Here is a 14,040-nt window from a genome sequence, read left to right as displayed (position 1 = left end):
ACGCAGCCTTTCCTGGAAGGCATTCACTTGGCATACATTTATTTGTACACACAAAGAGAGACATAAGTAAACACTAAGTAAAGAATGAAACAGAGGGCTTGAGAGAAGATCCTCCTTACTTTCTCACCTCCACACACGTGTAAAATATCAGATTGCCTGTTTTTGAAAGTTAAAGAAATTTACAGACACAGCCCCTACTACTACAATGTCGTTTGGGGATGGGGTTTCACACTACTGCTGAAGTAAATTAGGGCCTTTATGCTGCCATGTTTTCTATTTTAGCTTTAAACCGACACTACTTTGGTCTTTGAAAATCTGAACTAGCATACCACAGCTCAACGCTGTAATGTTATTACCGCTGTCTAATCTAGTGTAAGCGATATATCTACATCGTATGTGTCAGTATAAATTGTGTGACATTAAGGCCCACATAATTTAGAGTGTAATTCTACAGCTGATGTTAATGGCCTTATGCTCACATTTCTTCTTACTGAAGTGGGCTCCTCAAGTAAAAATAATTACCCATATTGGTGCAATGGCTTACATTACAAGCAGCTCTTTTAAAAGCATGTAAACATTTAGTTTGAGATCACTGCCACTTCGATGGTAAGGTATTCATGCTTAACATCTGTTTCTGGTCTAGTGCAGAGGCCTCAGTGGGAACCGTTTGGGTCTTGTTTGTCTTAAGCTTAAAGATCTCCATCCGCCCTAGTCATGAGAACAACTTTAAAGAGGAGCTCCAAGCCTTTTACCAACAAGCGTTTTTATAGTTTTTCATTCTTATGTTTTTACTACAGCAAAGTCTGTGAACCACACTCACCACACTTACCACATTATGTCTGTCCATGTCAGTGAAATTACATGAATCATAAACAAAGCGACATATGTGACAGTATGTGCCCAGGTCAGGTCGCCAGGTTTATTCTGCAACAATTTATAATATATATATATATATAATATTTTTATTCTTCTAGTCTAATTCATTTTCTTGTTTACCTTGTGTAAAACTGCATCACTTCCTCTCAAATTTCCCCTATCTAGTCAATGCTTAACCACGTGGCTGGAACAGGATAAACTAGAGGGTCTCATGCAGAGCTTATGGACGAATTTCCTCTTGCTCTTCTCACACAATATAAAGACTGATTACGGGATCATGATCTTGAAATGTTAATATCATGGGAGCCAGATAAAAGTCCAGCTGCAGTGCATTGTATTTGAGTTAAAACTTCCTGAAAGAGAATGATTGATTTTTGACATTGCAAGGACCCTCCATAAGCATCTATACATTTGTATATATGGAAATAAATGAGTTAAAACACACTTACATAGTTGAAAGGACATTTAAGTATATACTTTATATTATTATGAATACATTTACAAACAGCTTTGTTTGTTTTGAAACTGTACAACTGTATTATTTATCTTAATTCAGGGACAGTTTACAGAAAGTTGTATTTGTACACATACTCCAGTGTGTATTGTAACACACATCGTCAACCAACAGGGTGGAGTTATATATCTAATAGCCTAAGATGTTGCAAGATGCTGGTTAAAACTTGTTTGGGTGGTTTTATTTTGTTGTGTTGCAGCTTCAAATGGTTTCATTAGTTAGGCCTGAGAGCTGCGTATCTGTTAATCTTTGTCATGATACTTCAGCCTCATCCGGTCCTCTTGCATCAATATCTGTCACTGCTGGTATGTGCGGTCTAACAAGGATAGGAGACAAATGCAGACAGGCTGACTGGTAGCGCACAATGATTTATTGCTGCAGAGACGGTACAGGCCTATAGAATTGTGAGGCAGGCGAGTGTCAAAACCAGGAAGGTAGTAAAAAACGGGCAAACAAATCCAGAGGAACAAGCGCAGGAAGGCATGCAGGTGATAAGCAGGCAGCAGGTCCAAATTCAGATAAATGCAGAACAGGTAACCAAAGAAAAGGAACAAGTCAGAAACAAATACAAATGGCTGGGACTTAAAGGCATGAGGCGCATGGAAACAAGAGGAACAATGGATCTGGCCCGTTATATACAGTAGATAAGGTCAGAGGGCAAAGGTGTCTGGGAAAGTGGAAATCTGGCTGAAGAGGGACAGATAGGAGGAATGACACAATGACAGGCAGACATGGCGACGATATCCTTACCAAGTAATTCACCACCTTAAATCAGAGTTAATTATTTTTTACAGCCCATGAAGCATTTGCTCAAAATTAACATCTAGTACATTTCATTTATGTGTACAAATCTGGTACAAATGCTTAATGGGAGGGTTTAAATCTTTATTAATGCGTGAATTACCACTGTGTATACATTAAATGAATAAACACACTAAAAAGTAATGTAAATGCTTTATATGAAGGGCCACACTTGTTTATGAATGTATGTACGGAAATAGCTTTGATCCTGATATGTGTTTACAACCACATTATGGTGTTCTTCTTTTCCACCACTTAAATCATAAGAGCATTGTGTGTTATGTAATATAAAGTACAAAGTGACTGTAATAGGATCTCCACAAAGAGGAGGGGAAAACATGTCATTACGATGTTCCTGTCCTTCACAAACAGGACAGGGAGTTGAATGGAAAACCAGCAGGTGCTGAGTAACATCTTGCTGTTGTCGTGAGAAAGCCTCGTACCTCCAGTTTTGGTGATTTTCATATCTTAATTTTAAAGTGAAGGATTATGTTAAAGAAAAACTTACAAATTCTTGGGGCTTGGGACAACAGCATACTTTTGAAAATGCCTCAGTGGCCTTCAGTGTCAAAACAAGTGATTTAAAACCTGATGTTTGGGAGATGCGTGTTTTCAAGATTTTCTGACGGTGATAATATGAGCCAGAATGGGTGTGGTACTGTATTTGTACAGTGGAAAAACAGGATTTGAAAGAGGAGCAGGAATCAATGTTTCTGATTTTGGTGGGTGGAAAACTTGCTGAGACAGGCAGGATACCCAGCATGTTCAGTTCCTGTGGTGAGTCCACATCTGACAGAAGACTGTTCAGTAAAAATACAGCATTTACTTGTACAACGTGGCAACTGGATCATTAGGCCAAAGACTGGTGCGAATCAAAGGGGAAGTCACTTTGTTGACTGTATTGTGACTAACCATTTAGAAAGAATGCCCTTTGACATGCTTGATCCCTCAAACGTCACTATCCTTGAGTATTACTCACATGGCTTTGTTGTGATGTTTTGTTTAAAGGATAATGCTGGTTATAGTCTATATTTTTAGTCATGATAGCAGCGTGGCTCTAGGGATAGCAGTGCGGTTTAGGCAGTCCACCACTTTGGTCTATACTGGAATATCTTTACTCAATCAGAAGCGTTGATTCCTCCTCCTCTTTTAAACCCTGTTTTTCCACTGCACAAGTACAGTACCACACCCATTAAGACTCACACTGTATGTCACCACCATATTGTGCATCTCACAGACATCATGCTTTCTTGTTTGAACTTGTTCTGACACCAGTTTGACCAATCGGGCATTTTCAACTATCAGATTTTCTCAGAAAAAGGTTAAATAAGCCCAAAGAAATATAAGCTTGATCCTACCGGTAATTCTCAGAATTTTTCCTCTAATGCCAGATTGACTTCTGTGGTTTTGAGTGTCTTGTTTGAACATTTTAGCTGTCTCTGGTTTGTATTACATCAGAGATGCCTTTGTACACAATGTCTAATGGGTATAGCCTTGGCCAATACCTTTCAGCATTTGCAGCTTATCTGTGGTTCTGTCTTAAGCTCATTCATTCCAAGACATAAATCCTCAAAAACCATCACAAATACGGACTTTCAGGTTCAAAGAAGGTGCACTGTAGTGTTTAGCAAATATTAGTCAAACTGGACTAAATTTTGTTTTTGTGGCTGTGGATTTATCATAGTAATGATTACTGCACCAATGGTCATATACTGCAACAGTGTGGCTCAGAGATGTGTTTTTGTAGTTTTCTGGCAAAAATGACTTATTAGTAGGATCCATTCATTGATGGTTTTGGTCTTTTCTCTGGATTTTTTGACAATAATAAAAATGTAGAATATCAACAGAATTATCTTTTAAATCAAAAGTGTTTAGTCCATTGACAAATGGACATAGCTCCAATGTAAAAAAAAACACCATAAGGGGCTGGGTTATGGTTGATGAATACAATTACCACTTTTGTCGAGCTTTCTCTGAGAAAATCAGCAAACCCCTCCTCTCTGTTAATACACTATCTGTCCACATAAGTTAGATTAATTATTATGATGATAAGTGCATATCCGGTTTATGTCCATGTTTTTGTCTTCCTATACATTGAAGTGAACTGTAAAATCAGATTACAGTAACTTGTTATTTCTTTTCAATTAGGCACAAGAAACCGTCTTTTCTAATCCCCAAAAGGCACAGTTCAAGCCTCTGGCACGACAGCAGACCAGGGTACAATGAAACAGTGGAACCACATTTCATTATGGGCCTTTTCTCTGTACTGGTCCACACCCCTGCAGGGATAAAGGCTCTGCCCTTCACTTCACTGCTGCCATGACTGTGAATGCAACCATTGAGTCTGTCCTTTATGGAACAAAAACTACTACTTTGTAAAATGTGGACATGTGCTTCAAGGTAATTATTTTCTTTGTAAAATCTTCTTTCAGATCTGGTAGTTACAGTTTAATATAAAAACGTTTTTGAGCAATGGCTGCATTAACCAATTCAGCTTTCTCAAATCAAATGAATGGTTAACAAACTTGTACAGGCTTTTGCTCTGCTGGCTCAGTGAGCCGACTCAGTTACACATTCAAGGACAAAAATATTTTGATCACTTCCCTAAGAATTTGTATAGTTCACTTATGGCAGGTACTGTACTGGTTTCTTGTCTCATGAAAAGAAGGTTTCCCCAGAACAATAGACAATGACGAAAAAAGTCAGGAGGCGAAGAATGCAGCTGATTGTATCTTTCATTCGGCAAACTCAACCACATTGTATGCCTCTTGAATCACCGTTTTCAAGTCTTTTCTAACAGAACAGGACATTAGTAACAAGGAAACTGTTTCAAAACCTCTAAGCTAAATACTGCAATTCTGTAAAACAATAATAAGACATGAAGGCAATGTTAAAGTGTTTATTCCTGTTTATAATATAAATAATGTATAAAATAGTCATAGTATAATGCCAACTATTTACAATCGTTAAAATAGAGAAAAATACAAAATACATTTACAAAAAGTGCTTTTCATCATTGAATGTTGATTTAAATTATACTTTTAGATTTGATTATCTGCCATTTGAAGCGCAATAACATTAAATTGAGCTCTCTTTTTCCCCCCAATTAACTCAGAAAGGCACTGCTACAGTTAGTTGAGGCACATCCCTCCTGGGTCACAGATGCTCTTTAGGGTTAGATAGGAAAGGGTCCATTTGCAGAGCTAGAGTTGACGAGAAAAAAAGAGAACACTGTTTAGGTTGATCTTCATTCCCACAGTGGTACGAAACAGAAAAATAACACACCATGCTTTTTTGTCTTCATTTGTAATATCTTTTTCATTTCCCCACTTAAAAACTGTATGTTAGCTTTTTTCTGAGACGTAAACCGAACAAGTTAACAATTCTTCAATATGATTTTTAGAAGTATTTTGGTTGTTTTGGCAAAAGCTCTTTATAAAAGTAAATACACATGAATTGACAGGTACCTTAGTGAGGCAGGCAATCTAAAGATTTTGGAACTGTAATAACTCCGGCTTCAGGTCTTCTCTGGTGTCATATGAGCTACAGTGTCATCAAATAAGGAATTTGGGTCAGAATTGTTCAGTTATGTTATTTGTATGTTAAAATGTTAATAGTTCACCAAATGGTGTTTTATTGCATACTTAATTAGCATGCTGCAATGTTAGTGTTAGTCATTGCAACTTTGAGAGAATAATGAGGTTTTGTAAAGTAAGCTTTAACACTGGCTTAGAGATTAATGTTTAAGTAAAGTTTCCCAGTGTGAAGCCGGGCTATTTGATTTATCTGGATAAATATCAAGTTGCTGTTTTGCAGTTAAACACTTTAAATGTCTTAGTCTCTGGACATTTTATGTGAAATTCAGGTCACATGAATGTCAACAAAAAGGCTGACATGTCCCTGTTTCTGCATTGTTTTGACACATTCCTGTACATTTATTGAACTGATTTATTCTGGCCAGAGGGGAATTTTTGTTTACCCCTAATTCAAAAATTTCACAGCTTTTTTGTTTTTTATTAAAGGATTTCCTGTTAACTTCCCTCATTCCTCAGCACACATTTCCGGAATCTAGATTTCCTCAGAGAGCTAAAAAAGCACAGGGAAGAATCTGAACCTGCTGCAAAGTTAGCTACTAGTTAGTTACTGCATATCTCTTTGCTGCATGCTGTATTATTTACAGAAATATGTGCAAAAACTGACCTGTGCCTGTTATTATGCATTTAAGAGCAGAAAGTGCGAAGAGAAATTGCATCAGAAGGGGAAAAAAAGCATGATCAAGTATTAGCCATGCATTAAAAAGTGAAGAGTGAAATATTGGATCTTACCCTTTCCTCTTCAGAACAAACTTGTGTAAAAATAGAACAACTATCAGAACAGCTGTAAAGAAAATAGTTAATTAATGTAGTATGTGTTGTATGTATTTTGTATTTCAACTGCAAAAAAGTCCAAAGAGAAAAAAGGTTTTACCTATTGAAATGGATACCACACTGATGATAACAGGTATATATCCTGAAGGAAAAATGCAAAGTTTATAAATGCAGAGCATAAATATTCACCCATGTTAACATCTTTATTGGGCTCAATAACTCACCATTATCCTGGTTAGCCACATCATTCTTTTCTGTAAGCACAGAACAGTTTTATTAGTATGCAAACCATTAAAACTGGACACAAGGCTGCTTCAGAAACATTATCAACACATACAAGAAGACACAGACAGAGCATCTCATTTACTAATTTAAAGCCACTGTGTGTACAGTTTTTAGGCGATTACGGCATCTGTCGAAATTATTTTTCTCCTATATGTCTTTGTATGTCAGAAAAGTTGTATGCATTGCATTGAGCCTATTCATCTAAGTGTCCATGTTGGATCAGTGAGGGGGAAGAAAATCAAAAACAATATATGAACTGGGACAGGGACTGTGGGAGGGAGACATGTCTGAGAATATTAACATTATTATCCTGTTTGCAAACAATAACAAGGCAAACTTAAAGCCATAAATTACAGTGTTAATGGAATAGTCTGACATTTTGGGAAATATGTATATTCACTGTCTGGTGGAGAGTTAAATGAGAAGATTCATACAACTCTCATATGTGTCTGTTAAATATAAAGCAGAAAAAAAGTGTAAAAACACAATTTACCATTTTATATCTTGGCTGTGAGCAGTAGCCTCCCAGAGTCTCAGTTGGTTGCCTGGCAACTGTTCAGAGCCAAGAAATAGCCTTGCGGATTAACCCCCCCCCCATAAAACAGCAAGTTTCAGTTCATCCCCAACTCTCTGCCATTTCCCAATATGCTCAACTATTTTTAAGTTAACTTTGTTAGTTCAGGTATTCCAGGAAATCTAAAAAGGCGACAAAAGAACGAAGAATTCTATTCAGTGAGCTACGAGCTTGTGTAAGCTCTGCCCAGTCTGATGGTTTAGGGTTAAGCTGTCCACACTGATGACAACTTTCATTCTCGTAAATCGTTTTATATGTCCAAGTGTAGCAAAGGACAGGCGTTATTATATTTTTCCTTCTGTGGTATCTATAAAATCCATGGTTACCCATTATTTTCCCATTGTGACCAGTTTTAAAGTACTAAATCTAGTGTTTGACTCACAGACACATTTCGGTTGGCTTAAAAGAAAATCTAGGCCAGTTATTACAATATTGTTTTTATGCTAAATACACAAAAAACCTTCTTCCCTTTACTGAAACAAGCAGGTAATTTAACTGAAATAACAAATCCATAGACCAAATAGACATAAAACACACAAAATCTGGAAGTTTAAGTTTTAAAATACATTATATTCAAACTGGACTCATGGGAGCTACAGTAAAAATCCATGGAACAGAAGTCCGTTATTAAATTTGTAAAGCTTGTAATCATGCAACTTCCAAATGGATAGAAGATTCAGACTTGACTGCTTTTTCATTAAATTGTTCAATACCTTGAAATGATGTGGGTGCTGTTACACTGGCTGTAGTTGCTTTATCTTCAGGTGCCAAAAGGCCTCTGCCACCTTTAAACAGAATGACCATAACGATTCTTAATTCTTCTAAGGGTTGGACGGGATAAAAGTGACTCGTCAAGCTGAGAAGCCACTACTGAGATGCATGCACATAATCCATTCATAATGCCAAATGCTGTACCTAACAGGGTTTCCAACTTAATTACATGCAGATCGGCTTGTTTTGAGGGATTTTTCTGTACCTTTTGTTGAAGGTGGGACAGTTGTTTGACTGGTTGTCATAGTTTTATCTCTGTGAGCTGTGCGTGTGGTAGATGGACCGGTAGAAGTGGACGCTTCTGTGACATGGAAAATAATTATTGTTGTCATAATATAAAAAGAAGTCTTCTTAATATACTGGATTCCTTGTACTGACAGAGGTAAAGTAAAAATGACTGAATATGTATCAGTTATCTTATTCTACAGTATAAACATATTGATTTGAACATTTTGTAAAATATTTCTATACCTTGTGTGTAGATGGGTGTAGTTGGTGTTGCCATTTCTGTTGTAATTCTATCTGCTGTTGTCACACCTACGAATAAAAACACTACTGAATTGATGGGTCCAAATAAATACTGTTCATCAGTTGTTTATGAGACTGCAGCACACATATAGATTTGATTTGACATGCAAATGACAGTTTGCATCAGTAACATGCTTCTTGTACTTTATGTCAACAGAGAAAATCAATATGCTTTCAGATGTTTAGCCATCCTCTTGGAGAAAACTGTACTCTGTGTGTTAGGTGAAGGACAATCTTTAAAGAAAGGTTGCTTGTTACACCGTTAAGTTGTTAGTGAGAGTATGAGTGTGGCAGTTTGCAATCAAACAACTAGAGTGAGCACAGACATGAACGGTCAATAGAAAAATGTTGTTAAGCTTGAATACGGCTCCATAAAAAAGCCAAGAGTGTGTGGAGAGCAGTTTAAGTGATGATGTGTAAACTTGCCAGCAGGGTGTTCAGTGCTAAGTGTCCCCGGTGACACCATAGCAACAGGTACAGTATGTGTACTTCAGTTGCATGCTTAAAAGTGCAAAATCGCTACTAATCTTGGAGGACTGGAAAGTTATTGCAAGACCACTCCTGTGGTTTTGGATTTTTTAGCCCATAACTACAAATCATGCAGACATTACATGACAACATTTCAAAGCATAACAGAGGTTTTCTGATTACATTCCAGGCAGCTATTGTTGTAAACCTATTTCACCACAGTGTTGAAATCAACTTGCAGAGCTTTGAAATACAATGTTTTTAATTGCAGAAATGATTAAATTGCCAGAATCTTTTTCATTATGTCCATATTAGTGTGTTGTTCTTGTTCTTGGCTTAATTTCCAGACAGCGTACTTTAGCTGGTGAATGCAATGCTTCCCACCATATGACTCTCACATATTTGATGTCTGAAAGTCTATGAACACGCCAACCTGGACAGCTGGGAACAGTTTGCTCACAACTTCCTTATCACACAGGGTTAACATAAAATGAAGGTAACAAATTTTCACTGTGACTGTCACGTCTTAAGTCAGTGCAAGTGGATTTTCATATTGTAGTGAAATGAATGAAAAACAGGGGCTGTATAAAAAATGGATGTGTGGTTTGAAAATCATCTGCAGTAAGTCCTCCTCAGCCTGTCTCTCATCAGTGTAAACAGTGAGCTGTTGAGTAACAAGTCTTGAATTTCCCTCGGATAGGATCGATCTTCTATCTACATCTATCTATCTATCTATTAATCTATCTATCTATCTAATCTATCTATCTATCTATCTAAGTCAAACACATGGATGGAGCATGCTTACCCTTGCATTCAGGAGGCTGTGAATCGTATTCACCAGTTTCACTGCATGTAATGTCATCATTCCCAACCAGGGTGTATCCCTCATCACAATCATAATGTATGATTTCTCCATATTTTGGTTCATCTGAAGAATCCCAGTTGTTTTTGCCATTGGTCACTCCAACGGGTGCACTACATGTTACAACTGAGGAATCAGACAAACAGGTGTTTTCACAAATTCTTAGCACAAAAAGATTTAGGATTAAAAACAAATAATTCATATCCCTTGCTGGCTGAGTAAATAAACTAGAAACACAAGAACAACTTCACAAAGAAAACAAAAACCACTGCATACGCCTTGTGCTTAAACAACTCATGCAAGAGGAGAGAAAAAGTCGTCTTTTGAAAATAGCTTTTGTAGAAGGAATGTACCAAACAATTGTTTTATTGCTTCTGGTTGTGGCTTCAAAACATACAAAATAAGAAACATTTACTTTCACACTTAGCTCTTCCAGTCCACCCTGCTGAATAGCACTGTTTGTAGCTTGATCCAATGACATAGTAACTGTTGAAAGAAGGAAAACAAAGCAGGACTGTTTATTCAAGGAGGAATTGATAGTGTAGAGCCATGATTTTTTAATACAATGGGAAGGTCATTTTCAACATTGAAACTAAATTCTTACAGTCTAGTCGAGAAGTATGTATCAACAACTCCCTTGATGTTGGCAAGAGTAAAGTTTATAATCAGTGAAACCATGACGTAACACTTTCTAGCCACGGCTCTATTTGTCTTTCAGGACTATTTTGTTTTCTTTAGAGACCTTTTCCATTTGCTAATTCACCTTAACTGCAGGCAGCACTGTCTGGTAGACATCTGTTGACAGTGGCAAAAAATGTTTCAGCAATGACTACTACATGACTATCGACTGAGGGCTCCATGCCAACACTTGCTTATTTAAACTTATCAATAGCAAATCTTTTACCTTAAAACAACAGCTTCAGTATCATTTTCATGGTACACTTGACTTGTTATAGGAAGAATGGTGCCGCTTTGATTCTCACATGTTACTTTGGTTGAACAGGCATGATTTCTCCCAAGAACTGCATAACACTTCAATTTTCTGCGATTTATGGAGTTTCCTGATGGACAAATAGCTTTTCTTGGTGCTAAACTAATGTTAACAGCTAACTGTTGCTAACTATAGTTGCTGTCAGCTGTTAGCCATGCTGCCTTGATGGGAACTTGGAGCGCCGGAGGAGTGTGTTAATACTGCTAGCACAGAAGCTTTGAACCACCGAGTTTTCAGGCCCGGGGGCAGGGGGCCAAGTGGGAAACGCGGGTGGGTAGCGGTGCTTGTGATGGGCCAGAATTGGAGCCAGGTGAGTGGGCAATGGTGCTGTATTATAGCAGCTGAATCTCTGATTGGCTGTCCCAATCCAGCTCCACCAACAGACACAAAAACTCTTTCGTCCCCCTGGCCATCAGACTGTACAACAGCTCTCAGTAAAGGCAGGGAGGACAATTAGACAATAGACAAGGACAATGTCTACCTGTAATTTGCACATTCCATTTGCACTGTTTACTGTTGCAATGTTACGTAGCTTAACTTGTAATTTTATATATTATGATACATAGATAATATTTATATCTTAATCTTATATCTTATTTTTGATTCTGTCTTAAGGTCAGGGTTTTTTTTAATTCTATTTAATGTATGTTTTGTATTTGTATGCTAATGGATTGCTTGAATTCCCTCGGGATAAATAAAGTTATCTATCTATCTACTATTATTCTATCTATCTATCTATCTACTATCTATCTATCTATCTATCTTAGTCGTTAGGTGAGTCGCTTTTGGACAATTTATTAGCTGGCCATGCTCTGTCAGATGTGATCTGTTGTATGTATGATTACAAGTAAGCAATCTTCCAACAAATGCACATGTACAGCTGTCCATTTCTTACAACGAAGTGGGTGTATAAGTGAATTGCACTCTCAAACTGTAGCGGTGCAAAATAGCAAAAAATCCCAATTCTTGCATAATGTTGCTTTAAGACATAGCTATTTATTTTCATACGTAATTCAACCAGCTATAATTAGATGGCAAGATTTCATGACTTTTTACTCACCCTTTATCACAAACTACTTTTATCACAGCACCAAACAGGGTACCGTCGCTGATGTTAAAGCTCATATTCGGCTTAGCTTTAGGAGGACCACAGTCCCTCTCTGTAACAAAAGAAAAACAAGAGAATTTTGCTTTTATGCCACGACCTTAACCCCAAATTGACAAAATAATAATGTTTTATAAAAGTGTCAGTAGAGTTATAATGAAAGTAGCCAGGACTCACTTATGCAGACGATATCTGGTTCAGTCCATGTCCCACTAACGCAGGTTATAATCCCAGTGCCACTTTCTTGAACATAACCATTAACACACTCGAAAGTGACACTTGAGGCATCAGGAAAGTCATTCCTTAGAAGTGCTTCATTGGTTAAGACAATATTTCCTGTTCCCTGAGGTTTAGGACAGTCAGCTGGGGGAAGAAGACACAAAGAGGCAACAACATCAACAGCAACATCTTTTTGTTCATAAGTCAGGCATGATGATGTAGCTCCACTCAATTAAATAGTAAACCTGAAAGCCTGTAACGTGATGAAATAAGTGAACAAATAAAGATATATCAGAATAATATCAGACTGTAGTAAATAGTATAATAGTATACTCATTTATAGAGATGAGACAATGCATGTGAGAAAATACCTCGCCTGATTTCCCTCTTGACAATTTGTAAATGTGTAACTTGAACATACAAGATTTTGTCTTTGGAGGAAAACACTTCCCATTATTACCCATTATTTATTAACTTTAAAGTTTTTTCTTATTGATTAATAAATAACTTTTCTTCAACCTGGTAGTAATGTCACTTCATTAGTTACGCCTGTACAATATGTTTCTTACTGAGGATATAGTAAAAGGTGGTGTTGTACTGGACTACTTTATAGTGAAATTTATGTTCTTCCCATTTGTATGAGTGAGCGGGGCAGATTATTAAAAGCACTCAATATATGCCACAAAACACTACAACACAACAGTACACACCTCTATGACTGTCAACAAAACTGTACATTACAGGGATCGTAAAAGTGGACTTTATGGCAGAAAAGTTGGATTGCATTAGACTGTAGGTGTACCTAATAAAGTGGACACTGAGTTATATTCACATCTTATTATTATTATTATTATTATTATTATTATTATATCTTACTGTTAATTTACTCACAGATCTTATAGAATATTATAAATTTTTTTGTTAAATTGGTACACAGCAATCCTATTGTAGACTCCTTCAAATCACAAGTAAATGTGTGACTTAGTGAGGCATAATTTAATAAAGCTGACATTAGATAAGTGACTGTGGAGCTATTCGCGCTTGAACTCTCATGTGACTCGCTCCGTTGATAAATATTATCTCATTAACCAGACTGCGAGGCTGACGTTTTCACTGACCTGCTGCCTTCACGACAAAGAGGTAAATTAACAGCAGATGTTTGACCCTTCGTCGTTCACAGGTGTCCAGTAAAACTTCCATCCTGGGCTGCAGAAGGAGAGTAAAAAGATCCGGATCCAGATAGGGAGTCTGTTTCGGTCTAACTTCTCCGGTGAGGGAATGCAGAGACGCGACTCGCTCCACTGCCGGTCAAGAGTGATCCTATCAACCCCTGAACGCATCACTTCTATCTATGTTGTCTGCGGTCAAGTTAGCCAGAATGACAGGAAGCGACAGAAGAAGTGCCTTCACAGTAAAAGCAGAAGAAGCACTGGCTGGGTTATTTAATTCACACAGCCTCTAAAAGGCACAAGTTAGCTACAGATGAAATATAGTTTGCGTCTATAACATAATGTACAACACATTTGATTGATTAATCAGAAGTGTACATACTTATGGCCTATATTACATACCTATTTAAATACATTCCTGTTGATTACAATGGCTACCTGCGCATTTATAGATTCATATTCTAGTTTTGAACGTTTTCATCAATCAATCAATCAATCAATCAAGTTCAA

General features: G+C 37.2%; 1 protein-coding gene across 3 annotated transcripts; it reads right to left on the bottom strand.

Moving 5' to 3' along the window:
- Nucleotides 1–5,076: 5,076 nt before the first annotated feature.
- On the bottom strand, nucleotides 5,077–13,708 carry im:7151449 (complement decay-accelerating factor). Of its 3 annotated transcripts, XM_035662055.1 has the most exons (13): nucleotides 13,480–13,707; nucleotides 12,320–12,505; nucleotides 12,098–12,197; nucleotides 10,462–10,532; nucleotides 9,990–10,172; nucleotides 8,660–8,725; nucleotides 8,394–8,489; nucleotides 8,131–8,202; nucleotides 6,783–6,812; nucleotides 6,659–6,700; nucleotides 6,517–6,568; nucleotides 5,659–5,734; nucleotides 5,077–5,394 (listed from the first exon to the last, which is right to left on the bottom strand). In XM_035662055.1, the coding sequence occupies exons 1-12, from the start codon at nucleotides 13,559–13,561 to the stop codon at nucleotides 5,677–5,679; spliced, it is 1,038 nt and encodes a 345-aa protein (XP_035517948.1). In that variant the 5' UTR covers nucleotides 13,562–13,707; the 3' UTR covers nucleotides 5,077–5,394; nucleotides 5,659–5,676. The 3 variants fall into 3 exon arrangements, 2 of the variants coding, with proteins under 2 accessions (XP_035517948.1, XP_035517949.1); XM_035662056.1 differs by lacking the exon at nucleotides 5,659–5,734 and having other exon boundaries at nucleotides 13,480–13,708; XR_004796735.1 differs by lacking the exons at nucleotides 5,077–5,394; nucleotides 5,659–5,734 and having other exon boundaries at nucleotides 6,504–6,568; nucleotides 7,337–8,202.
- Nucleotides 13,709–14,040: the final 332 nt, after the last annotated feature.

This window comes from Morone saxatilis, unplaced genomic scaffold (assembly GCF_004916995.1).
Source record: "Morone saxatilis isolate NCDOM2014 unplaced genomic scaffold, NCSU_SB_2.0 Contig18, whole genome shotgun sequence".
NCBI classification, from domain to species: domain Eukaryota; kingdom Metazoa; phylum Chordata; class Actinopteri; family Moronidae; genus Morone; species Morone saxatilis.
Note: the sequence above shows the minus strand (reverse complement) of the source record. Positions and strands in the feature narration are given on the sequence as shown.

Excerpts from the sequence above, each read along its gene's own strand:
- im:7151449 (XM_035662055.1), bottom strand. The coding sequence starts at position 13,561 with ATGGAAGTTTTACTGGACACCTGTGAACGACGAAGGGTCAAACATCTG. Across the intron at positions 8,490-8,659 it reads TACACCCATCTACACACAAG|AAGCGTCCACTTCTACCGGT; the intron begins GTATAGAAATAT and ends TCCATGTCACAG. Across the intron at positions 5,735-6,516 it reads TTTGTTCTGAAGAGGAAAGG|CTCATATGACACCAGAGAAG; the intron begins GTAAGATCCAAT and ends ATGACACTGTAG.